The 23,547-nt window shown below is 50.9% G+C and overlaps 1 protein-coding gene across 1 annotated transcript in view; it reads left to right on the top strand.

The window, feature by feature from the left end:
* The first annotated feature begins 2,976 nt into the window (after positions 1 to 2,976).
* TAB1 (TGF-beta activated kinase 1 (MAP3K7) binding protein 1) overlaps positions 2,977 to 23,547 on the top strand; it is a 31,891-nt gene continuing 11,320 nt past the window's right edge. Inside the window, exons 1-3 of the mRNA XM_034987477.1 lie at positions 2,977 to 3,082; positions 16,800 to 16,936; positions 17,304 to 17,457. Of these exons, the coding sequence (XP_034843368.1) occupies positions 3,050 to 3,082; positions 16,800 to 16,936; positions 17,304 to 17,457 (324 nt within the window). The 5' untranslated portion in view covers positions 2,977 to 3,049. The remainder of the gene's footprint in view (positions 3,083 to 16,799; positions 16,937 to 17,303; positions 17,458 to 23,547) is intronic.

The raw sequence follows: 23,547 nt of genomic DNA, 5'->3' as shown, positions 1-23,547 counted from the left end.
AGACCAGATGTATATTTCTCATCATATCACAACATCACAGAGTCACTGGACCTGGATTCGAATCCAAACATCTACCTGTTGGGTGACTTGCTGAACTGGAGTTTCCTGTTTTATAAAATTAAGGATGATTGTGGGCGCCTGGGTGGCTCAGTTGGTTAAGCGACTGCCTTCGGCTCAGGTCATGATCCTGGAGTCCCGGGATCGAGTCCCGCATCGGGCTCCCTGCTCAGCAGGGAGTCTGCTTTGCCCTCTGACCCTCCCCCCTCTCATGTGCTCTCTCATTCTCTCTCTCTCAAATAAATAAATAAAATCTTTAAAAAAAAAAAAAATTAAGGATGATTGTAATACCAGGTTGGAGTGAGAAATAACTATGATGAAAAAGCATCTGGCAAGTGTCTGGCATACAGAGGCACTCAGGGTACGTTTATTATCTTTAAAAAAAAATGAAACTGTGGGGCGCCTGGGTGGCTCAGTCGTTAAGTGTCTGCCTTCGGCTCAGGTCATGATCCTGGGGTCCTGGGATCGAGCCCCGCATCGGGCTCCCTGCTCCATGGGAAGCCTGCTTCTCCCTCTCCCACTCCCCCTGCTTGTGTTCCCTCTCTCACCATGTCTCTGTCAAATAAATAAATAAAATCTTCTAATAAAAATGAAATTGTAATTTGAATGTAACAAACATCAGCACTTACCACAGGGCAGGTCTTTCCACGGCATCTCATTTAATCCTTGCAGTCTGCCAAGTAGATTGTCACCCCCATTTTACAGAGGACACTGAGGCTCAGGTGGCTTGTTCAAGGTCACAGAGGTGAAAGTATATGGGGTTGGGATTAGAATGGAGTGGCTTGGGCTCCAAATCTTGAATCCTTCCAGACTCTTCTTCCTCAAAAAACTGTCTGGCCCCTCCCAGTCCCCTTTGTGGCACAGACTCTTCATAACCTCCTAGTATCCAAGTCTCAGTCCTTCTTTAGTGACGGAAACTATAGCTGGGCACACTGGAGCTTAGTCCAAAGCCTGCATTTCCTTACCTCCCTACAGCTAAATGTGGCCATAGGGCTAGTTTATAGCCAATGAGATGTAAGGAGAAACATCAGGTGGAACTTCTGGAAGTCTCCTTAAAAGGAAAGATTGCTTGCAAGTAAATGTTTAATTAAAAAAAAAAAAAAAGAGGACGAGAAGTGCCATCTTTTTCCCTTCCTCCTTCCTTCCTGCTGGCTGAACTCAGACAAAATAGCTGGAGTTCAAGCAGTCATCCTGGGCCACATGGAGCTATGCTGGCAGGACAAGATGGTGAGTTACCATCCTAGACCTAGATGGCCTCCCATTCCCTCTTCCAAATTGTCAGCTCTTCTCTGGTAAGTCTTTTCTTCAGCATTTAAACAAGCTCAAGTTTCTCCCAACCTAAAAGAAAAACACACTTAATTTCATGTTACCTTCCCTCTCTCTTCCTCTTCACAGCCCACCAGCCGGGAATAACTGCCGATTCTCAAGGTCTCCATGTCCCCATATCCCAACCGTTCCTCAACTCACTGCATCTGGGTTTCTGTGCTACCTTCCTACCTGAATTGCCTGGGCCAAGGACCTCTGGATAGCTAAACCTAGTGGACTTTGTTCAGTAATCTTCTACCTAGAGCTGAAACTGTTGCCATTGCCTTCCTCACCCTGGGTTCTTTTTTTTTTTTTTTTTTTAATATTTTATTTATTTATTTGACAGAGAAAGACGTAGCGAGAGCAGGAACACAAGCAGAGGGAGTGGGAAAGGGAGAAGCAGGCTTCCCCGCGGAGCAGAGAGCCCGATGTGGGACTCGATCCCAGGACCCTGGGATCATGACCTGAGCCGAAGGCAGACGCTTAACGACTGAGCCACCCTGGGTTCTATGTGCCTCTGCTCCCCAGCCTCTCCAGCCCCTCCTGCTCCTTCACTGTGTTCTTCTCTCGTCCACTCCATCTCAGGACTGATCTTTTTCTTGCATGTGTTAAAAGCACCTAAACTCAACATGTCCAAGCTGAACTCAAGGTCATTCATTCCCTTCTCCCTCCCCCCAAGATTTTCTAGCTGTTCTTTCCAGAAATCTAGGAGAAGCTTTGACAAATCTCTTTCCACCATCAATCCCAACCAATCCATGAATCAAGCTCTGACAATTTCATCTCCTAAATAAAATCCATCGACTGGGCAGTGGCAGCAGACTCAAACTACTATCATCTCTTGCCTTGAGCTAACACAACAGTCCCTTAATTGATCTTCACTCCAATACTCCTAAACATCTGTTTTGGACATAGAAGTCAAAGGCATCTTTTACCAGTGGGATCATGTCGCTGGCTTGCTCAGAAGTCAACGACTTTCCTTTGTCCACCACATGAATTGCTCAACTCCAGCCTGGAGCAAGCAAGGTCAGAACTCAGCCCACAGCCCTTTATCTCACTTCCCCTCCACCTCTGTTCCAGCCTTTTGTGACACGCATGCTTCTTGAACCCACACTCACGCTCCCTTTTCTCGTGCCTGGGCACTAGCTGTCCCCCTCGGCCTGGCGTGCCCTCCACTCCCATGCCACATCCATAAATTTCTCTTCCTAGCATTTAGCCCATCTCGAAATGATTTATGTATGTAAACGATGTCCTCCCCAATTAAAACATGAGCTTTCTGAGGGTGTCCTGCTTGCTGCTTCACCCCATAGAGCCGGGCATGGCCACCCAATGAATATTTATCGAGTGAATGAATAATTCACCGGACCCCACGCCCAAAGTGTCCATAAAGAGAACGCAAATCCGGCGTCTTAGGAGCCCCACCTGAAAAGCATCCTGGAGAAAATGCGCAAATAAAATGGGCGAGAGGCAATCATTTAGGGAGGCCCTCCCTTTTCCTCCCGCCAGAGAAAACTGCGGAAGACAGCGCCTGCGCAACACTCCTCTACGGCCCCATCCCACTTTGGCCGTGGGGTGGCGCTGTACGCGCGCTCCCTGGCGCCCGAACCTCCCGGCCGGCTTCAGACCGCTCTAGCCGCCCTTCTCGCCTGCTCTGCTGGGAGCGGGCGCACCCGCGGGGGGTCCCTCCAAGATGGCGGCGCAGAGGAGGAGCCTGCTGCAGAGTGTGAGGAACCGACCCGCTCTCCGGGCTGGGGGTTGGGAGCCCAAGGGGGGCCTGTCGGGTGCAGGCGCGGCTCCCTCTCCGCCGTTGGGCCGCCTCCTTCTCCCTGGCGAGGTGTGGCCGCCGCCCTCCCCTCTCCCGGGCCGGCCCCCCTCACTCCCGAGGCCGGGGGCGCGTGCGACCGCGCGAGGTCCGCGCGTGCGCGCTGCCGCCCGGTCGTCGGGGGCTGGGATTCGCGGTCCAGCGACCCCGAGCGTCAAGGGCGCGTCGAGAGTGGGGAGCGTCCTGGAGCCGGAAGGGAACGTGGCGCGCTGCGGCGGAGCCAGCCGGGGTGGTGAGGCCACCCGGGCAGCGAGCGGCCGTGGCATAACAACAGTTACAGCCGCGGCAGCCGCTTGTGGGCCGCTTGTCATCTCCCGGGTTTTCTGCCGGTTGCCTTACGTTGTAAGCTTAATTTATCTAACATCCCGGGAGGTAGGGTCTACAGTTATTCCTGTTGGACGGGTGAGAATCGGAGGCACAGAGGGGTGGTCATTCGCCCGAGGCCACACAGCTAGTAAGTGGCAGAGTCAGGATTGAAGTCAGGCAGTCTGATTCCAGAAACCCTGTTAACCTCTTGGCGCCACGGGAAGGCGTGGCCGGAGTGGCGGCCCGGGTTCTCGTCCTGGCTCTAACGCACGGTGCCTCAGTTTCCTTGACTCCAAGGTGAGAGCAGGCAGTAGGAGGATTGTCCCGAGACTCACTCTTACCCCCTAGTCTGGACCCCCATGGGTTTGTCGCTGGTGTCTTACAGCCTCTGCATCCTCCTGACACACGTGCACATGGATGCGCACACATCTTGGCGCCATGAGCCTGTTCTGACCTGCCAGGGTAGGGTGTGGGACCCCTGGGTCCTCCGCAGATGGGGCAGTCTGTTGTGCTTGCCTGTGCACTTGTCTGCCTCCTGTACTTGTGATCCACAATGAACAGCATCGCCAGCACTTACCACCATTCGGTGCCAGGCACTCAATAAATATTTGTAAAAAAGCATTTGTAGACATGTCCAGGGCTTGGCCTTGGCCTTAAAGATACAGCAGACACTGGCAGGGATGACCGTCAGTGCTGTATACTGATGACAAGCTTCGTGTAGACTTTCTTCTGAAATTGCTCTTCCACGACAGCAATTCCCAGGTTTCCCCAGTGGGGATTGCTCTCTTCCCTTCCACACCTTTAACTGCCCTTTTATTTTACTAGTGCTCAGCCTTGTCATCGAGTTAGGTAGGGCCAGCCCTTTGCTTTGTAAGCTTCCAAAGGGCAGGGCCCCTGTATAAATTTACTCATTGTAAAAATTCCAGAAATACAGGCTGGACTGTAGTGAATGCTGGAAGTGGTAACTGCTGTGGGCCAACTCGACTTGCTGAGGGGAGTGGCTTCCAGCGTCCGTCTCTTCTGGATGTGATGGAGCCCAGGGGACTCGGGTTAGACAGAAGCTTTGCTAGCTCCAGAATGTGGTCCTGGGTGGAAATGGAATCTTTTCAAGACAGGACAATTAGCTTTAGGTGCATAGCATCATGACGAAAGGCAAGGGGATGGCAGTGATGTCCACACAAGGCCCCTCCCACCCTAAGGATGACCAGACGTCTCTGCCCACAGGGTGTCTGAGTGTCCAGGCAGCGTGTGTAGCTCACTGGCCTGCTCTCCACTGTCCTGAGTCTGGTAAGAGCAGCTCAAATATCAGCATTGAGCAGATGGCCATGAGGGTCCCTAGTCTGTGGTTGCAGGGCCTGGGGATACAAAGATAAAGAGGGTGGGTGCGCACCCTCACTGCATTTGCAGCGTGGGGGAAGGAGCCATCAACCACTAACAATGCGTAAGGCACTCTGTCGTCAGTGTTGAGGGGTCGTGGGTGGCCTCATTTGACTGGGACAGTGGAGGCTTGCAGGAGGGATGGGGATTTGCTGACAACATGGTGCTAGGAGGGTGTGCTGGGGCCAGCTGGCAGAGCACTGAGGAGTTTCACCTTTGGTCCCTAGCCAGCATGGTACCTTAAAAGGTCTTTTGAAGAAAAGAAGAGCTTTTGAAGGTAGCTTGATGTGTTCAAGGGAACTTGGGCCCTTCGCAGCCTAACAAAAAGTACAAGTCCCATATGGACTTGGGCAAGTCACTTAACATCCCTGAACCTTGGTTCCCAACAGAAAGGACTCCCAGGAGCGTTGTTAGGATTAAATAAACTAACGCATTACTGTCCTAGCCCAGCCTGGTCACGGTCCAGCCATGAAGTTCCACCTTCAGTTCTGAGCATTCAGGTGTCACTGAGCACTTGCTATGTGGCAGATGCTGTGTAGGTACAGGGGACACTTTCCTCATGAAGCCTCTGTTCTAATAAGGGAGACAGTCACAATGAGTAAATACAGATTGTAAACAGTATAATATCTGTAGCATCAGTTGGTGCTGTGAGGAAGAATAGTCTGGATTCATAGAATGGTGGACGGGCCGTTTTAGAGTGGTAGGGGACGACCTCTCAACATTTGATGGGATGAAGTAGGGGATTTGGGAGGGAGTATTCTGCTTGAGGGAATAGGGATGCAAAGGCTTTTGTGTTTGGGGACCACCAAGGAGGCCAGCGTGGCTGGAGTAGAGTGCATTGGGGGGAGTGGGGGTAGCCAAGGTTCAAGGGACCTTTGTGGACCCTGGTGTGGACTTTGGATTCTACTCTATGTGCTGTGAAACTCAGTGGTTTTTAGGAAGGGCTGTATTTTGGAGGAAGAGCTGATAGGATTTGCTGGTGGATCAGATGTGGGGTGCGTGACTGAGGAAGAAGAGTCAAGAAGGACTGCAAGGTTTTCAGTTGGAACAACAGCAGTGCCCTTTACTGAGATTAGGATCTCTGGAAGAGGAACACATTTGGGGCTGAGAGAATCAAGAGTTTGGTGTTGCCTATGCTATTCTGTACTTAATTATAAAAAGAAAATCAACTTGAAATTAATTTTTTTAACTTAGAAATCTTGAGCAACTACATCTACAAGATCACAGGTGCTGGCTCTGTATTTTTTCTAATATATGTAGTAAATGCCCCCATTAAAATAAAAACATCCATGAGGCCATCACGTACAACCATCTCCTCCGCCGTCAGAATGTGGCCCAGCTGCTTCAGCCACAGTAAGTGCTCCACAATTATTAGTAGCCCCTTTAAGAATGTATTAGGACTATATTTGTGATGAAAACATAGAGAGCCTTTGATGAAAACCCTGCTGGGAGAGGTGGGGGCCAGGAGTTGAGCTGGTCCCAGAGGAGTGGGGAAGGAAAAGGGGGTCATTCAGAAGGACAGAGATGGCAGGAGGCACTGGGTATTTTAAGCTTTTTGGAGAGAAAGAACAGCTGCCCCCCCGCCCCCACCCTGAGCCATCTTCCTGGGGGCATTATTCTCTCATTCTGAGCTTCCTTTTTGCCTCCAAGGAATTCGGGTGCTTTCAGCACAAAAACACTCAGCCTTTTCATACTATAATTTGATATTCAAGCTGTGGCCTGAACTTGGAACCATGCTTTGTCCACTTTTGCTGCCCAGGAGTTTGAGATGAATCTCTGTGGGGACTGTTACAGACTGTTATTCTGTGACATGGTCACATATGTGTATGAGGTTGCTAAAGGGTATGGGCATACGGAGGTTGTAATACCGTTCACCACTTCGGTTGCAACTGGATCGCTATCAATACTTTTCATACCAAAATACGAATTTTGGGAGCTCCCTCACACAATCAAGTCAAAATTAGGCTTTTTTTTTTTTTTTAAGATTTTATTTATTTCAGAGAGTGAGTGAGAGAGAGAGCGAAGCAGGGGAGAGAGGCAGATGGAGAGGGAGAAGAAAGCTTCCCGCAGAGCAGGGAGCCCCACGCGGGGCTCGATCCCAGGACCCTGAGATCATGACCCGAGCCGAAGAAGGCAGACACTCAACCGACTCGGCCACCCAGGCGCCCCAAAATTCGGCATTTCGAAGCAGCCTTCTTGCTTACCCTATTTTGTGTTCAATTTCTGAGAAATAATTTGGAACTCATCAGAGAAGGTGGTGCAGGCTCACTGTGGCATGTATTTATGCAGCTCTGTGACGAGGCTATGTGAGCGCGAGGCGCCCCCTTCTCGGCTCCGGGTGCGGGCGCTGAGGCGCCCATCGCCACTGCTGCTGGCAGGCCTGGCATTTGTGGGCGTGGGAGGAAGTATGCATCAGTGCGCGCAGGGGTGAGGAAGGGGGTGGTTTGTGTGAATAGGAAATACATGACCTTTCTGAAAATTGTTCCAGAAATGTGGAGGAAGGAAGCAAGAGACTTGGCAGTGGGGTGGAATCAGCGGGGGAGGGTTGGTGTGGCTAATCCCCAATGGAGGGGAGAGAGCTGGGGCAGCAGGATGGCTGCTCACCCAGCCACAGCAGCGTCAGAGCGATTTTGGGGCCATTGCTGACGTCAGGGAAGACCGAGGACTCTCCCACTCCCGCCTGGGCAGAACCTCCTGGAATTCTCTGGCCACTTGCCATTGAACGTCTGAGGTGCTGTGGGGACTGCATTCTAGGCAGGGCCTCCCACTGAAGGAGCACTCATAACTGTATGAGAAATTGTCCATATATCTTTGGATCCAAGACACCATTAATTATAAGGACCCGTCATTATTTTATATGCTACTAAGAAAGAAAACACTTTGCTAATTAACGTGTAACACATCAGCTTCAGATATTAAAAGATTGAGAATACACGTCTTGGAATCAGCAAAATAAGTAGCTAATTAACAGTACTAGGCTATAAAAGAACAACAACACAACAACAACAAAAGAGGGACCCCTGGCTGGCTCAGTCAGAAGAGCGTGTGACTCTTGATTTCAGGGTCGTGAGTTTAAGCCCCACGTTGGGTGTAGAGATTGCTTAAATGAATAAACTTAAAGAACAAAAACCAAGAGCCCAATACCAAACTATAGCATGAAAGTTGCCAAAACCCCAGATGGTTTTTTGTCGTGAACCACTAGGTTCATGACAGTATGTCTCGTGAACCACTAGGATGGATTTCTCAGGGAAGGGGCCCTGCAGCCTTGGGTGGCTATTTTCCCAGAGTGAGGGACACGTACAGTGAGAGGGTTTGGTGTGTGCGGCATAAAACTCATTGTTATATATCACACAGGTTATTTGCTTTTCAGCTCTCTTTCAAACTGATGAGATCAAGAGAGAAAGACTTGGTTTGGTCCTGGTATGTCCTTAACACCTTTCTGCTTCTTGCTAGTCTCCTCCCTGTTTTTGTTTTTGTTTTTAAGATTTTATTTATTTATTTGAGAGAGAGAGAATGAGAGACAGATAGCAAGAGAGGGAAGAGGGTCAGAGGGAGAAGCAGACCCCCTGCTGAGCAGGGAGCCCGATACGGGACTCGATCCCGGGACTCCAGGATCATGACCTGAGCCGAAGGCAGTCGCTTAACCAACTGAGCCACCCAGGCGCCCAAGATTTTATTTTTAAGTAATCTCTACCCCCAGTGTGGAGCTTGAACTCACAACCCTGAGATCAAGAGTCACATACATGCTCCACCCACTGAGCCAGCCAGCTGTCCTAACCCCTCTGTTTTTTGGTTTTTGTTTTTTTTAAACAGAGAGAACAGGGCCCTGGCTCAGAGTCTAATGCAGGCAGTAGGTTCAGCTAGAATTTAATAATCTTGTTTTCATTTTTTATTATCTTCAAGATACAGCAAGTGATACTGGTTTTCTACTTATAATACCAAAAATGTTCACATTCAAAATGAAGTCGTTTGAGTAAAAGAAAATGTGGCAGTGTAAAGAAAAAATATGAAGGGGGTAATTCCTTGAAGATAGTGAACAGCTGGTTGAGGTTTGGGAAACATGGGCCTCTGGCGCTGGTTGGATCTGAGCAGGGCCTTTGGAGGTGGACAGGACTCGGAAAGACAAGGAAAGGGGAGGGAGGCCTTGTCTCACCATGGATACTTTTTAATATGATTTTGGGTAATTTTTTCTTATTTCTCCTTTATCTTAAGAGCCAGTCAAGTCCAATTGGCTAGGGACTTTAAGTTTAAAGAGTGTCAGTGTGAAATAAGTGGGACTTTGCTCAGCAAGTTTAATGTATATAAATAGTTGATTTAAATTGTGTGCCCGTTTCTGCGGCTGCACCTGTGGGGTCAGTAGCCTCCTTCCTTGAGGTCCCCAAAATACATTTGGCCTTTCAAGTAGAGCAAACCTTTGGTAGAGGTGTTACTTCCCCCCTGTGCTGATGTGGACTCCTCCTGCCAGAAGTAGGTTAGCTTCCCACGCTTGTTTGTTCTGGTCACAGTTTTTTAGAAACCATTTGGAACACTGTAGAGAAGGCCTTAGCTGTACAAGACAGACAGCTGAGTGAGATTGTTAATCTTCAAAGGGTAAGATTCAAAATTATGTCAACAGGCTGGAAGGCTGAGATGAAAGCATTAAGATATAATCCAGCTAATGTAAATTTAGGTTTAAAGAAATCCTCTATGGGAGTGTGGTTGGGGGAGACTGACTGGAGAGAACCTCAGAGGACAAAGACTTTGTGATTTTAGTTGACAGCAAGCGGGGATTTTCATGTGGAGGCTGGATGCCGATCTTTTCTTTAAGTGGTCTTGATTTTTCTATCCGATTTCTTTTATTTGAGTTAATTTTAACATTAATTCTTGAGGTTTACTATCCTGTCAACTGCAAATAGAGATAATTGTACTTCTGCAATTCTTAAGCTCAGCTTCTTTTTTCTCTTACCTAATTGTGTGGGTTGACATCTCTAGTTCAATGTTCGGTAATGGAGAAGGTGGGCATCCTTGCTGTGTTTCTGATCTTAATGAGAATGCCTCTGGTGTTTCCCCACTAAGATGCTGGCATTAGTGCCGACTGAAGTACATATAATGGCATGTTAACTATCCATCGACTACTGTTTTCTTGAGTGTTATTATTGGCAATGGACAAAGACTGTCCTTAAATAAACAGCGCTGGAGTCCATACCCATTGATCTGAAAACCAGTTGCTAGTTAATCAAATATTATACAGTTGACCCTTGAACAACATGGGTTTGAACTGTGCAGATTTACTTATATGCAGATTTTTTTCTATGAATACAGTACTGTATTGTGTATGTTGTTTTCTTCAGAATTTTCTCTTTTTTTTAAGATTTATTCAAGAGAGAGGGAGCGAGTGCGTGAGCAGGTGTATGGAGGGAGGGGCAGGGGGAGAGCAGAAAGAGAATTTTGAGCAGACTCCACACTGAGCATGGAGCCCAACACAGGGCTTGATCCCAGGACCCTGACATCATGATCTGAGCTGAAACCAAGAGTCGGATGCTTAACCGACTGTGCCACCCAGGGGCCCCATTCCTTATGATTTTCTTTCTTTCTTTTTTTTTTTTTTAAGATTTTATTTATTTATTTGACAGAGAGAAACACAGCGAGAGAGGGAACACAAACGGGGGGTGGGAGAGGGAGAAGCAGGCCTCCTGCTGAGCAGGGAGCCCGATGCAGGGCTCGATCCCAGGACCCTGGGATCATGACCTGAGCTGAAGGCAGACGCTTAACGACTGAGCCACCCAGGCGCCCCTCCTTATGATTTCCTTAATATTTTCCTTTTTCTAGCTAACTTTATTGTAAGAATTCGTTATATAATACATATGACATACAAAACATGTCAATTAATTGTTTATGTTATTGGTAAGGCTTCCAGTCACCAGTAGCCTATTTCAATAGTTAAGTTTTTGGGGAGTCAGAAGTTGCATGTGGGCTTTAGACTGTGCAGGAGGTTGGTGCCCCAACCCCAGCGTTGTTCAAGAGTCAACTATATTTCCAAAATATTGCTAGCTCAACATTATGAAAATCAGATTTCAAAAAGAGCACTTAACATTGTAGAGGTGGCCAGGCACTAGTCATCAATATGGAAGAACAAGATGGTTGTAAGTAGATTGACCACTGTCATATAGTTTTTCGGATTTGGGAGGGCTTGCTCTTCCCACACGAGCTGAGTGTGGCTGCGGCGGTCCGGGCAGCATCCGCCCACTCCTGGTAGCAATGTCATGGGCGCCATCGGGAAATGCCTTCAGATGAGTTGTCCCTGTGCCCTGAAATGCCGACGCGGCCAGTTCCTCGGTCATCTGTTCCAGTTTGTTCCTTCCTTCCTTGTAAAAGACTTAGTGTTTTTTGTAGCCTATCTCAGTGTCAAGTGGGCCCGTAAGTTGCTTGGGTAATATTTATTTTTTGCTGGAAAGTACGAATTTGTTGGAAGGATTCGAGTCCCTGGAAGCCTGTCCCTGTCCCTTGTGGGAGGTAGGCAATGGCAGAGGAAGCACCCCGGTTGCAGCGCAATGCAGGTTTTGCATCCAGGACGACACATTTGTATTGTTCATCTTCTGATTGAGGACAAGTTCAATCCGTCTTAATCTCATCTTTAATCACAGACAGTGATTAAGTTAATCACTTTCTGTACTTTAAAAAGTGTAAACATCTGTTGCTGTGCTTTATTTTGAAAGATTTATTTATTCATTTGACAGAGAGAGAGCACACAAGCAGGGGGAGCAGTAGAGGGAGAGGGAGAAGCAGGCTCTCCACTGAGCAGGGAGCCTGATGCGGGGCTCGATCCCAGGACCCTTAACCGCGTAACCGACTGAGCCACCCAGGTGCCCCTTCTGCCGTGCTTTAAAATAGCTGTGATACTTTGGGGTGCTGAATATTGGTCTCTTGACCCATCTTTTCAGGAGGAGGACGTGGGACACACCTGACTAGGGAGATGCTTTTGTGCTTAATGTCATGCTTAATCTCATTTGAGTTGGAGGCAAGAGACAGACCCTAGAAAAAAGAACTTCTTTTAGAAACTTATTTGCCAGGTTGCCTTTGTGAGGTCTCTGACAGTGGTGGTACATTAATCAGATCTAAGACCTAAGGGATAATTGGCACAAAGCAGTTCATTGAAAAATAATTAATTCCTTGGCAGTGAACTCTTTTCAGTGGCATGGAAAGCCTTACCCTGTTCCCACCCAGGTACACATGTATGAACACCGTAGCAAGCCACTTTCCCCTCTGGTCACTGCAGAGGCCACGCTGGCCTTCTTGGACCTCCTTAAACCTCACACACTTACTTTTCCACTTCAGGGTCTTTGCACATGCTGTTTCCTCTGCCTAGAAGGCTCTTTTCCCACTTTTCTGAAATGGTCACTGCTCCATAATCATTTGGGTCTGGCTCAGAGGTCGCCTCTTCTGACCATTTCATCTACAAGAGCCCTCACCATCACTGTCTGTCCCCTTACCCTAGTTATATATATTATATGGCGCATATCCTTGTCTGAAATAGCTTTATTTATAGTATTACATGTTTGCGGTTTCTCTTAGACTAGAAAGGAAGCTTCAAACAAGGACCCTCCGTCGTTTTCTGCGCTGTGGCTCCAGCACCCAGAAGAAGGCCAGCCTTTTGTAAATGCCCAGTACATGTTTATTGAATACGTGTTTGTATTAGTTGAATGTACTCTAATTGCATAACGTCATGTGAATTCCAAGACTTAATTAAGGTAGTTCGCATTTATATTAAGAGAGACATTTATACTGCTTTCGAATGAGACCGGTCAGGATTCCAGCTAGAGGGGCGCCCGGGTGGCTCAGTCCGTTGAGCGTCTGCCTTCAGCTCAGTCATGATCCCAGGGTCCTGGGATCAAGCCCCACATAGGGCCCCTGCTCAGCAGGGGAACCTGCTTCTCCCTTTCCCTCTGCCTGCTGCTCGTGTGCTCTCTCTCTCTCTCTCTCTCTCTCGCTCACTCTCTCAAATAAATAAATAAAATCTTTTTTTTTTTTTAAGAGTTTATTTATTTATTTGACAGACACAGCGAGAGAGGAAACACATGCCCTACATACCTGGTGTCCTCAGAAGCTGAGCAGAATTTCAGCTCTTGTTGCTGTTTCTTTTCCACGGCTAGGTTTCGGTCATATTTTCTGTTTTCGAAGGCTACTAATAGGCATTAGTGGTTTTTCAGACCTTGTGGTGACATCTTGTGAATAAGTCTTATAAAGAAGTAAGTAAGATTAGGGACACCTGGGTGGCTCAGTCGTTAACCGTCTGCCGTCGGCTCAGGTCATGATCCCAGGGTCCTGGGATTGGGCCCCACGTCGGGCTCTCTGCTCGGTGGGAAGCCTGCTTCTCCCTCTCCCAGTCCCCCTGCTTGTGTTCCCTCTCTCACTGTCTCTCTCTCTGTCAGATAAATAAATAAAATCTTAAAAAAAAAAAAAAAAAGACGTAAGTAAGATTAAAGACACACCATGTTGATGAATTGCAAGATTCAGCACGGTGAAGATGTCAGATCTCAAATTGATCTGTAAACAGTTCCAGTCAAAATCCCAGCAAGATTTTCTTGTAGATATAGACAAGCTAATTTTAAAATTTATAGAGAAAGCAAAGGAACTAGGTTGACTGAAATAATTTTGAAAAAGAATGAAGTTAGAGGCAACCCACTACCCAATTGTATAATATAGATTATAAATAACATGTAGATTTGATAATAGAGATTTTAAATATAGATTTATCAAACTATGGTAATCAAGAGCATGGAATTGGTGGAGGGATGGACACATGGATCCATGGAACAGAGTGGAGGACAGAGATAGACCGACACAAGGCCGGCCAGTTAATTTTTTTTGAAAGAGGTGCAGAGATAATTTAATGGAGAAAGGGCAGTCTTTTCAACAAATGGTGTTGGAACAATTGGATATCCATATGTGAAACAAAAAAAAACCTTAGACCTAAACTCCCTGCCTTATACAGAGATTAACCCCAAATGGATCACAGGTCTAAATGTGAAACTGTGAAACTATCAGAAGAAAAACTTAGGTCTCTGTGGCTGGGGCCAGGCAGACAGTTATCAGAACACGAAAGTGTGCACCGTGAGAGAAAAAGCTGATAAAATGGATTTCATCAAAACTAAAAACTCTTGGCCTGCAAAAGATACCAATAAGCAAATAAAATAACAAGCTACAGGGGCACCTGGGTGACTCAGTCGGTTAAGCTCTGACTCTTGGTTTCAGCTCAGGTCATGATCTCATGGGTTGTGGGATCGAGCCCTGAGTCGGGCTCCCCACTCAGTGGGGAGTCTGCTTAAAAGATTCTCTCCCTCTGCCCCTCCCCTTGCTTGTTCTCTCTCTCTCTGAGTAAATAAATCTTGCAAAAAAAAAAAAGGGGGGGAAGAAACAACAAGGTATGGGCTGGGAAAAAATATTTGCAAATCACATGTCCAACAAAGGACTTTATCCAAAAACATAAAGAGCTCTCAGAACTCGACAGGTGAAAAAACAACCCAATTAAAAAATGGACATAAGGAAAAAAAAATGGGCATAAGACTTAAAACAGACACTTCACCAAAGATGTGGCGATGGCAAAGAAGCACATGAAAAGATGCTTAACACCATTATTAGCCACCAGGGAAATGCAGATCAAAGCCCTGATGAGCTAGCACTACCCACTTCCTGGAATGTCTCCATTTAACAAAGGAGACCCTACAGTGGTGAGGATGTGGAGCCCCTGGAACTCTCCCTGTGCATTTATTGGCGGAAGCGCAAATGGTACACCACTTTGGGAAACAGTTGGCCATTTCTTACAAAATTAGACAGCCATCTCATCCCTCCTCTAGAGATGTGAAAGGTCATGTTCACACAAAAACCTGCCCATGACTGTTCATACCGGCTCTCCATAATTGCCCCAAACTGGAAATAGCCCAGATGCCCTTGAGTGGATGAGCGGATGGGCTTCTGCATCCATCTGATGGAAAACTCTGTGATGAGGGGACAAACTTGCTGTCACAGCAGCTTGTGGTGGGTAGCTTTGAGGCATGGTGCTGAGTGAGAGGAGCCCGTCTCAAAAGGTTATGCCCTTCGAGACCTGGAGCGGAGTGGTGGGTGCCAGGGGCTGGGGAGGGGGAATTAGTGTTCAGTGGGGACGGAGTTTCAGTTTTACAAGATGGAAAGAGCCATGGGGATGGATGGTGGGGCTGGCTGCACAACACTGAATATTTAGTACCCCTGAACTATACCCTTAAAAACGGTTAAGATGGTGAATTTTGCTATATGTGTTTTATCACAATAAAAAAAAAAGTCATGTACTGCCTAATTTCACCGAAGATTTTTTTTTTTTAAGATTTTATTTATTTATTTGACAGAGAGACAACGAGAGAGGGAACACAAGCAGGGGGAGTGGGAGAGGGAGAAGCAGGCTTCCTGCAGAGCAGGGAGCCTGATGCGGGGCTCGATCCCAGGACCCCGGGATCATGACCTGAGCTGAAGGCAGACGCTTAACAACTGAGCCACCCAGGTGCCCCTCACCAAAGATGTTACTGAGAAGACACCGTAGTGGCCTAGCACAGGGCTAGGGGAGGGTGTGGCTACAGAGGGGTGACACAAGGGTCACAAGCTAACCACAGGCCTTTTACATACCTGACTGCAAAAGCCCATTGAAGTGGTTTTCACAGCCTTCTTTGAAGGCTCTGCTACCTTGCGAGCAATCGCACACAGTAGCCATGCCTGTTTAATATTTCAGTGCAGCATCCGATGCAAACTTTGTCCTCCTTGCAGGTGACTTTTGATTCTCCCAGTTGTTTCGGTTTCCAATAGTTCAGCCCGGTGGTCCTGGGAATGCCCCTGTGAACTGGGCTGACACTTGGGTAGGGGCGGCCCTGGGGAGGCTCTCAGTGAGAAGCAGTGGATTGCACCTGGGCCCTGTGTCAGAGTTGTTTCTGGGGCTTAAAAAATGCAGACGCTCAGAATGAACTGCGAGGAGATTTAGGCAATTCAGAATCTGTGTTTGGGCCAGGCCTGGACAGCTGTGTGTGTGCGCCTGCGCATGTGTAAGGTTCTAAGCTCCATGGTGATGATACTGAGCAGTCTGGTTTGAGATCCATGGGGTAGAATGGCAGTCAGACACAGGCAGGCCGGAGTGAGGGAGCCGGGTGTAGTAGGAGTGCATGGGAGGGCTGTCAGTCAAGCCCCGGCTGGGGGTGGGGTGGTCTTCCTGAAGGAAGACTTCCTGGAGGCGGTGACTGCTGAGCCAGAGTCCCGAAGGCACGGAGAATTGCTAGACAAGGATAAGGAGTCTGTTCACGCAGAGGGAAAAGAGTGCGGTGCTGGGGGCCTTGTACTGGTGGAGAAGGATGTGGCACGGGGCAGATGGAAGAGGTCACCGGAGCGGAGCAGGGGCAGAGGCCCCAGCGGCATGTGGCATGACGGAGGCTTGCTCGCAAAGGCCGTTTCTCCAGTGCCATCCGGGCCGCCTGAATCAGTCACCTGGAGGGTCTGCTGTTGCTGGTATCCGGGGCCCCCCAGAATCGGCCACTCTGGGGGCTGGGCCTGGAGACCTCCAGTTAGAACCAGTGCCCGAGGGGCTGGCGTAAGAGCCACAGCGGCGAGAGGTGGGGAGCTACCAAAGAGCTTTCTACCAAGAGTTTGCTGCACCCGTGTGTCTCATGTTTTGTAACCCAGCTCATGCTTGGAAACCACTGCTGGGCCTTGAATTTGGGAGCTCTAGGCTTTTCTACGTTTCCTGGAGAAAGACATTGTGGACTACCCATAAAAACATGCAGACCCTTCTGTAGGTGTTTGTTTGTACAAGCATTGTTTTCCAGGAGGAAGTGGAACCTTGTCCACGGGGCTCTGGGGCTACTAGTTTTTGTTGGGGAAGAAGGCGAGGGCTCTGTCCTGGGGGAGAAGGTGACGCTTCGCGGTCTCCTGGTGTCCTTCTCAGGAACAGCAACCAAGCTGGACAGATGACCTGCCGCTCTGCCACCTCTCTGGCGTTGGTTCGGCCTCCAACCGCAGCTACTCTGCCGAAGGCAAGGGCACCGAAAGCCACCCACCGGAGGACAGCTGGCTCAAGTTCAGGTGAGCATGCGGGCAGTGTCCCCCTGGGCACGGGAAGCAGGTTTGTGGGCAAGAAAAAGCCACAGTTTTGCACCTCTCTCAAATGGGGCTCGCCACTGAGATGTGGGAGGTGGCACCTGCTGCTGGCCCTTGCACAGCTGGCCCTCACACCCACCCAGGGCCTGCTACCGTGGGGGCGGGAAGTGTCCCAGAAGGCCGTGCCCGCGGGGAAGGAAGGTCAATGTGGGGAGACTCAGGTGGGCAGCTGAAGCCCCCGCTGCTGTGTCTTTGGTCTCCCACAATCCTGGCCCTCGTCCCCTCCCCTTGGGAACTGGTGTCACTCGTCTGTAAGCCCCCAGTCTCAAGCTGCTCCCCCCCTCTCTGGCAGGAGTGAGAACAACTGCTTCCTGTATGGGGTCTTCAATGGCTATGATGGCAACCGAGTGACCAGCTTCGTGGCCCAGCGGCTGTCTGCCGAGCTCCTGCTGGGCCAGCTCAGCGCCGAGCACACCGAGGCGGACGTGCGGCGCGTGCTGCTGCAGGTAGGGATGCTCAGCCTGGCTGAGCGGGTCCCCCGGGAGCTCAGCCTGGCAACTGCAAAGTGCTAGGTTAGCTAGGCTTGGTCTGAAGATGCTGCCGGCTCCTCCCGCAGAGGAACCCGCTCTGGGAGCCTTTCCCGGTGGCAGGGTGTGAGGAGCGTAATGGCTGTGGGGCCCAGAATTTAAAGTGGTAAGGGCCCCGGGCAGTGAGGAGGTTTAGGAGCTCTTTACTGCCCTGTAACTTAAGGAGCAAGGATCTTATTTTTATTTTATTTTATTTATTTAAAGATTTTATTATTTATTTTTAAAGATTTTATTTATTTATTTGAGAGAGAGGGCACAGAGGGAGAGGGAGAAACAGACTCCCTGCTGAGCAGAGAGTCCAGTGCAGGACTCAATCCCAGGACCCTGAGATCATGACCTGAGCCAAGGGCAGATGTTTAACTGATTGAGCCACCCAGGCGCCCCAAAAGATTTTATTTTATTTATTTATTTATTTATTTATTTTTAAAAGATTTTATTTATTTATTTGACAGAGAGAGACACACAACAAGAGAGGGAACACAAGCAAGGGGAGTGGGAGAAGGAGAAGCAGGCTTCCCACTGAGCAGGAAGCCCGATGGTGGGGCTCGATCCCAGGACCCTGGGATCATGACCCGAGCTGAGGGCAGACGCCCAACGACTGAGCCACCTAGGCGCCCCGATTTTATTTTTTTTTAAAGTAACCTCTACACCCAACGTGGGGCGTGAGGCTCGAACTTACAACCCCATGATCAAGAGTCACATGCTCTTCTGACTGAGCCAGGTGGCGTCCTAAGGAGCAAAGATTTTAAAAGCCCACGGTGGCATTCAGCAATGCCAGAGGCCTGTGATCGAGGTGAAAGTGCATGGAGGTCCTGTTGGAGAGCCCAGTGCTATGTTATGTGGACAGTAACAGGAGATCCTGGATCTGAGGATCTGAGTCATGGCGTCAGGAGGCCTTGCTGGCGGTAGGTTGCACTTAGAAAGACTGCTGCCCCACAGAGGTGTTCCAGGTGGGTGTACGGGCCATAAGTCAGTACATACCACACTTGTAACAGTGCAGTGAGTCGTGCCCACCGATGGAGGAAGTGGCCCAGTGAATTCAACTGGCCAGCAGCTAAGAGGTTTGTCCCCTCACAGGCCCAAAGAATGGCAGTTTCCGGCCTTTGGTTTGGGAGCGTAATTTGCAATTCAAAACAGTGCATTTTGCAAGCACTGCAGGGGCACAGTGCCCCCCCTTCTGGAGCTCAGGCCCTTGTGGTCACAGCTCCCCCAAGACTGGAAGGGATAGTGACCAGAGGGGCCCATTAGGCCAGGGAAGAAGGAGTATGGAACAGTGGAGCGGAGGGTCGGAGAGCTGGTGGAGTTGTCCTCGGAGTGGAGGGTTGTGCTTGAGAGCCCCAAATGGGTGGTGACTGGGATTCAGGTGAGGGACTCCACCTGGAGGTTAGAGACAGCCCCTGGTGTGCTAGTGTTTGCGTGTGCTCGAGTGCGGGTGACCTTCGCCACCCTGGTGCCCTCCAAACTGGAACAGCCCCGATGGGTCGGCCTTGCCTGTGAAAGTCACCCCACTGCCATTGGCCTGACCAAACCGCCAGCCTGTGAGCAGCTGCCCGTGAGTCAGTAAAAATATGGACGAGAGGCTTGTCGTGGGCAGCCGTGCACGGTGCAGCCATTTGTCCTGAGCAGGCCGAGCCGACCCCGCCTTGCCACAGTCGGTGGGGGTGCTGCCATCCATGAGGCGCACGGACCCCCTTCGCTGTCCCAGCTCGCCGGGGCCTCAGGCAGTGGTGGCTCTGTCACGGCTTCCCCAAGGTCCGTGGGCAGGTGGCTGAGGAGCGCGGAAGCCGCATCCTCCTGCAGTTGGGAAAGACCTGCCCTGCTGAGTTTAGCCCGTTCCCCAAGGGACCCTTTCCGCTGTGGCAAATTGCCCTCCATAGCGGTGTCGAGCCACTGCCGGGAGCCGTCCCTGATCTCTGATATCATGAGGAAAGTGAGTAGGGCAGCCCCAGTCCGTGAGGGCCTCGGTTGCTAACGGCCCAGGAAGGAGCCAGAATCCGAGGTTCTGAGGGCGTGCAGCCGTCTGGGCTGGAAGCCCACAGGCAGCCAGGAGGGGCCGTGGTTAGTCTGTCGTCCCCAGGACGCCTAGGCCACCTGGAAGAAGGAGCCGAGGGAACAAGGGAGCGGGCTTGATGAGTTGACCTTTGAGCCAGCGGGCTTTCTTTCTTTTTTTTTTTTAAGATTTTATTTCTTTATTTGACCAAGAGAGCGAGAGACAGAGAGCGAGCGAGCACAAGCAGGGGGAGCGGCAGAGGGAGAGGGAGAAGCAGGCTCCTGCTGAGCAGGGAGCCCAACGTGGGGCTCGATCCCAGGACCCCGGGATCATGACCTGAGCCGAAGGCAGACGTTGAACTGACTGAGCCACCCAGGTGCCCCGAGCCAGCAGGCTTTCAAGCTCGAGCTCGCTGTGGAGCTTCTCCCTGCTTTGCTGGTGCCTGGATCAAGAATGGAGGAGAGTGTGGTGTGTGTTGCCTCCGAAGTGTGAGGAGACACAGGGCGTGGCGGGCTTGCCCTAGTGTGGTGGGAGGATGAATAGTTCACATTTGGTGTTTAACCTCGACTGGAATTTCCCAGCCTTTACAGGACCAATTAAGGCCCTTGAATTTTATGTGGGGCAATAGCCCCACCTCTGTGTTGCAGGTGGATCCCATCCCATGGAGGCTGAACGCCTTCTATATCTTGCCTGTTACGCCTTATCATTTAAAGGGTGCCCCTCACTGATGTGGGGAGGGGTTCCCAGGAAGCGTCCACAAGACCAGTAAAATGTCTTTATGTCTTTATGTGTCCCAGTGGGTAATTAGAGAAGTATACGGATGGTTGTCTCCTGGAGGAGGGACAGGCCCCAGGGGACGGCTGGGTCCCTGGGGCAGGGGCTTTGGGCAGCTGCCCCTCTCAGAGGTCAGGGCCCGGGATCCAGGTCCTGCTGTTGGGGCTGGGGCATGCCAGGAGGTGACAGCATCCACAGCACCTAAGCAAAGACCTCTAACTTGGGTCCTGGCCGTCTTGAGAGCAAGTCATGAAGGGTCCTTGATCTCCGGAGCTACCCAGAGAGGCCTATGGGTCATCTCGGGAGGGTTGCAGGCCACCCCTCCGTGGGTACCCAGAAGGGGCCCAGAAGCCTCCGTATCCCCTAGGGCCCCTCCATTGGGTTCCTGGCTCTAGGGGCAAACAAGATTTGGGCTTAAATCTGAGTCAGGAGAGGCGGAGCATCTTCCTCCTTATCTCCGAGGGCTCCCGAGGCTTAGGGGATGTCTTCCTCAGAGCCCACCGCCTTTTTGATTTTGTCTGTCTCCTGCTTTTGTGGCTTGACACCTTTGGAGGCCCTGTGGCGCCAAGTCCGGGGGTCCTCTAGGGTGTCTCTAATAAAATGGGTCCTTAGTACCTTGAGTGGTTTGTTTTGCTTTTTTAACCAATTATGAATTTTAGAGTTGTTGGCCAGGCTAACCCAAACTGACCCATCTCAGCCGCTGCAAAGAGCAGCTCGGAGTCAGTTCAAAGTCCCATAAGAGTCAGTCAGCACCCTTCTCCCCACTTTGAACAAATGTTTCTAGAAGATCTTGCATTGCCAGCCTGGTATAGTTACCGGTCTCCATTTCCGGGCCATGCTGGTCATCATTGGATGTTGTGGTGCGATGGAAGGTAGCCAGGAACACCTGGGATGGAGGTTGTCTCCTTCCCGACTCGTGCCGCCGCCTCCGGCTCTGGGGTGGCCCGGTATATGTCCGGGGAGGCGGCTCCTCTGGTGCAGCGCTCACCAGTGTGTCCGGGAAGGCCCTGCAGCCCCGGGAACGTAGCAGCAACAGCTGGGCCTGTTACACCACGGCGCTCAGGAAGGCCCGGGCCGTTTCAGCAGAGCTTTCCAAGAGCCTAGTAGTTTTGCAGCCTCTGGGGACTGGGGAGGAGCTGGTAGCGGGTGCTCTGGGGCCCTGCTTTTAGTGAGGGTTCGTTCTGCTGTAGCACGCCGGGGCGGGACTCCCAACATCCCCTGGGGTCAGGGAATGATTTGTGACAGCAGGGAACACAGCAACAGAGAAGGCGCTGACCCGGGGTGCCTGATGCCCCTGGTGGAGTTGTCTGTGCCACCAGTTAGGGCTGGCCGCCCAAGCTCAGCGGCCAGCCCCGACCACCGACACAGCGGCCCCAGCAGCCAGCCTCCTTTTCCGGCACTAATCTAGGGGAACTCTCCTTGGCTCCCGGGGGCCGTGTAGCCTGCGCCCCTGCGGGGAAAGAGGCAGAACCCTACTGTCCTAGTTAGCTCACTGGGGCTCGACTTTCACCTGCGATTATAACCAGTCACCTCCAGACCAGACACCCAGTGGGGTCTCGTTCAGAGACGAATGGGAAACATCCGCCTCAGATCAGGGCTTGCTGGCCGGTCTCTGCAGGGGAGCCTGACCTTTCACAGCACGAACAGTTTAGGGTGGGCATCTGTAGCAGCACCCGGCGTAGTGCCAGGCGACACCACGGACGGCCAGCAAGCAGTGGTCCCTTCCCGGAGAACCGGATCAGTCTGGGGGAGGAAGTTAGCAAGCCATTCACAGCTCCCAGGCATCATGTAGGACAGACTGCCCCCACCCCCAATCCCATCCTTGTCACCGCTTGTGCTGGGAAGCCAGAGCAGGTATATTGTATAAAGATGATGTCATGAGGTTGGCAGGTGGCTCCCTCAGCCTCCAGGCACCCCCTCTGGGGACGGGAGACCCACAGGACTGTTCTGACCGAAGGTGCAATCCCACATGCCACAGATTTATTCTTACTTACAGATCCCAGAAGCAAGAGGGCGCCACTGAGCAGGGATGGGTGGGTGGACAGTCCTCCCTCCCAGGTCAGGAGCCAGCACGAGATAAAGAGCAGGGTGGCAAGCACCTGTTACTAACCAGGTGGTTGGGGTGGAGGTCACTACTTTTCATAGCCTTAACTCTACGTGGTTATTTTAAAAGGTGCCCCAGGAACTGTGAAGCGGGAATTTTTGGTGGGACTCCTGAGCTCAGGCCATTATCTAAGTGCCCAGACTCTGGTTAGGAGCAGGGTTGTCACCCTGTCAGACATGTAGGCAGCCACTCAAAGGCAAAGCTGTTTTTCTCAAAAGTTGTTCCCGTCACACAGGGGCTCTCCACATCCCCAGAGTCCAGGACCAGGCAGCCAGCTGCAGTCCTTCCCCATGAGTGGCAGGGTGGGCTCTGGAGGGATCCTCCTGGGGAGAGGGGCGTCAGGGATGTACCTTGGACAAAGGGGTGTGGTGGGAGAGGGCTGAGCTCTGGTAGGAACGGTAATTTAGGATGATCCCTTTCATCCAGGTGAGGCTTAGGTTCTCAGCCTCTTGGGGCTGCAAGCAGCCCTGGGCCTTGCCTCCTCACTTCGGGTTTGCTGGGACTCACTGGCCAGTTCTGCTTTCTGCTTGCTGATGTTCTGGAGGTTTTCCTCCTGGTATCTCTTTTTGGAAGCATGTCCAGAGGCACTTAGTTTTCGTTGAGAAGGATGGACTCCTATTCCTCGAAAACAGTGTTCCCGGCCGTTTTCCAGCCTCAGCACCTGGGCCAGAGGGCCTTCATGGCCTCAGGGCCCCGCGCCAGTGATTTTCGGCTGGTTCCCCCACCCCTCTACCCCCTGAAAGGCAGCAGTGTGACCGGCTGACGGGCAATTGACCGGCAGGATGTAGTGATGATACGAGGTGTCATTGCCCTTGGCTCCCGCTGAGCCAGGTGCTGGGTGCGCAGGGTGGATTATCTCAGTCCCCCCCCAGAGCAGCGCTGGTCTCCTTCGTGGATGAGATGGAGACTGCCCGGCAGACAAGTGGCAGAGCTGGGATTCACCCCAGGTGGCCTGATTCCAAGCCTTGCTCGGAACCTCTCCGCAGGCTCCTGCCTCTCTGGTCTCTGCAGTGCTACCTAGAAGGCTCCAGCCCCATGGGGCTGACGTCTCTGTCCAGCACGGCTCTGTGGGAACCACAGGCCTTGCAGTACCACGTGTGAAGCCCCTACCACGTGATGACCTGCAGTTTGTACAGAATTT

Source organism: Mirounga leonina, unplaced genomic scaffold, assembly GCF_011800145.1.
Source record: "Mirounga leonina isolate KUSES-001 unplaced genomic scaffold, KU_Mleo_1.0 Mir_418, whole genome shotgun sequence".
NCBI lineage: Eukaryota > Metazoa > Chordata > Mammalia > Carnivora > Phocidae > Mirounga > Mirounga leonina.
Note: the sequence above shows the minus strand (reverse complement) of the source record. Positions and strands in the feature narration are given on the sequence as shown.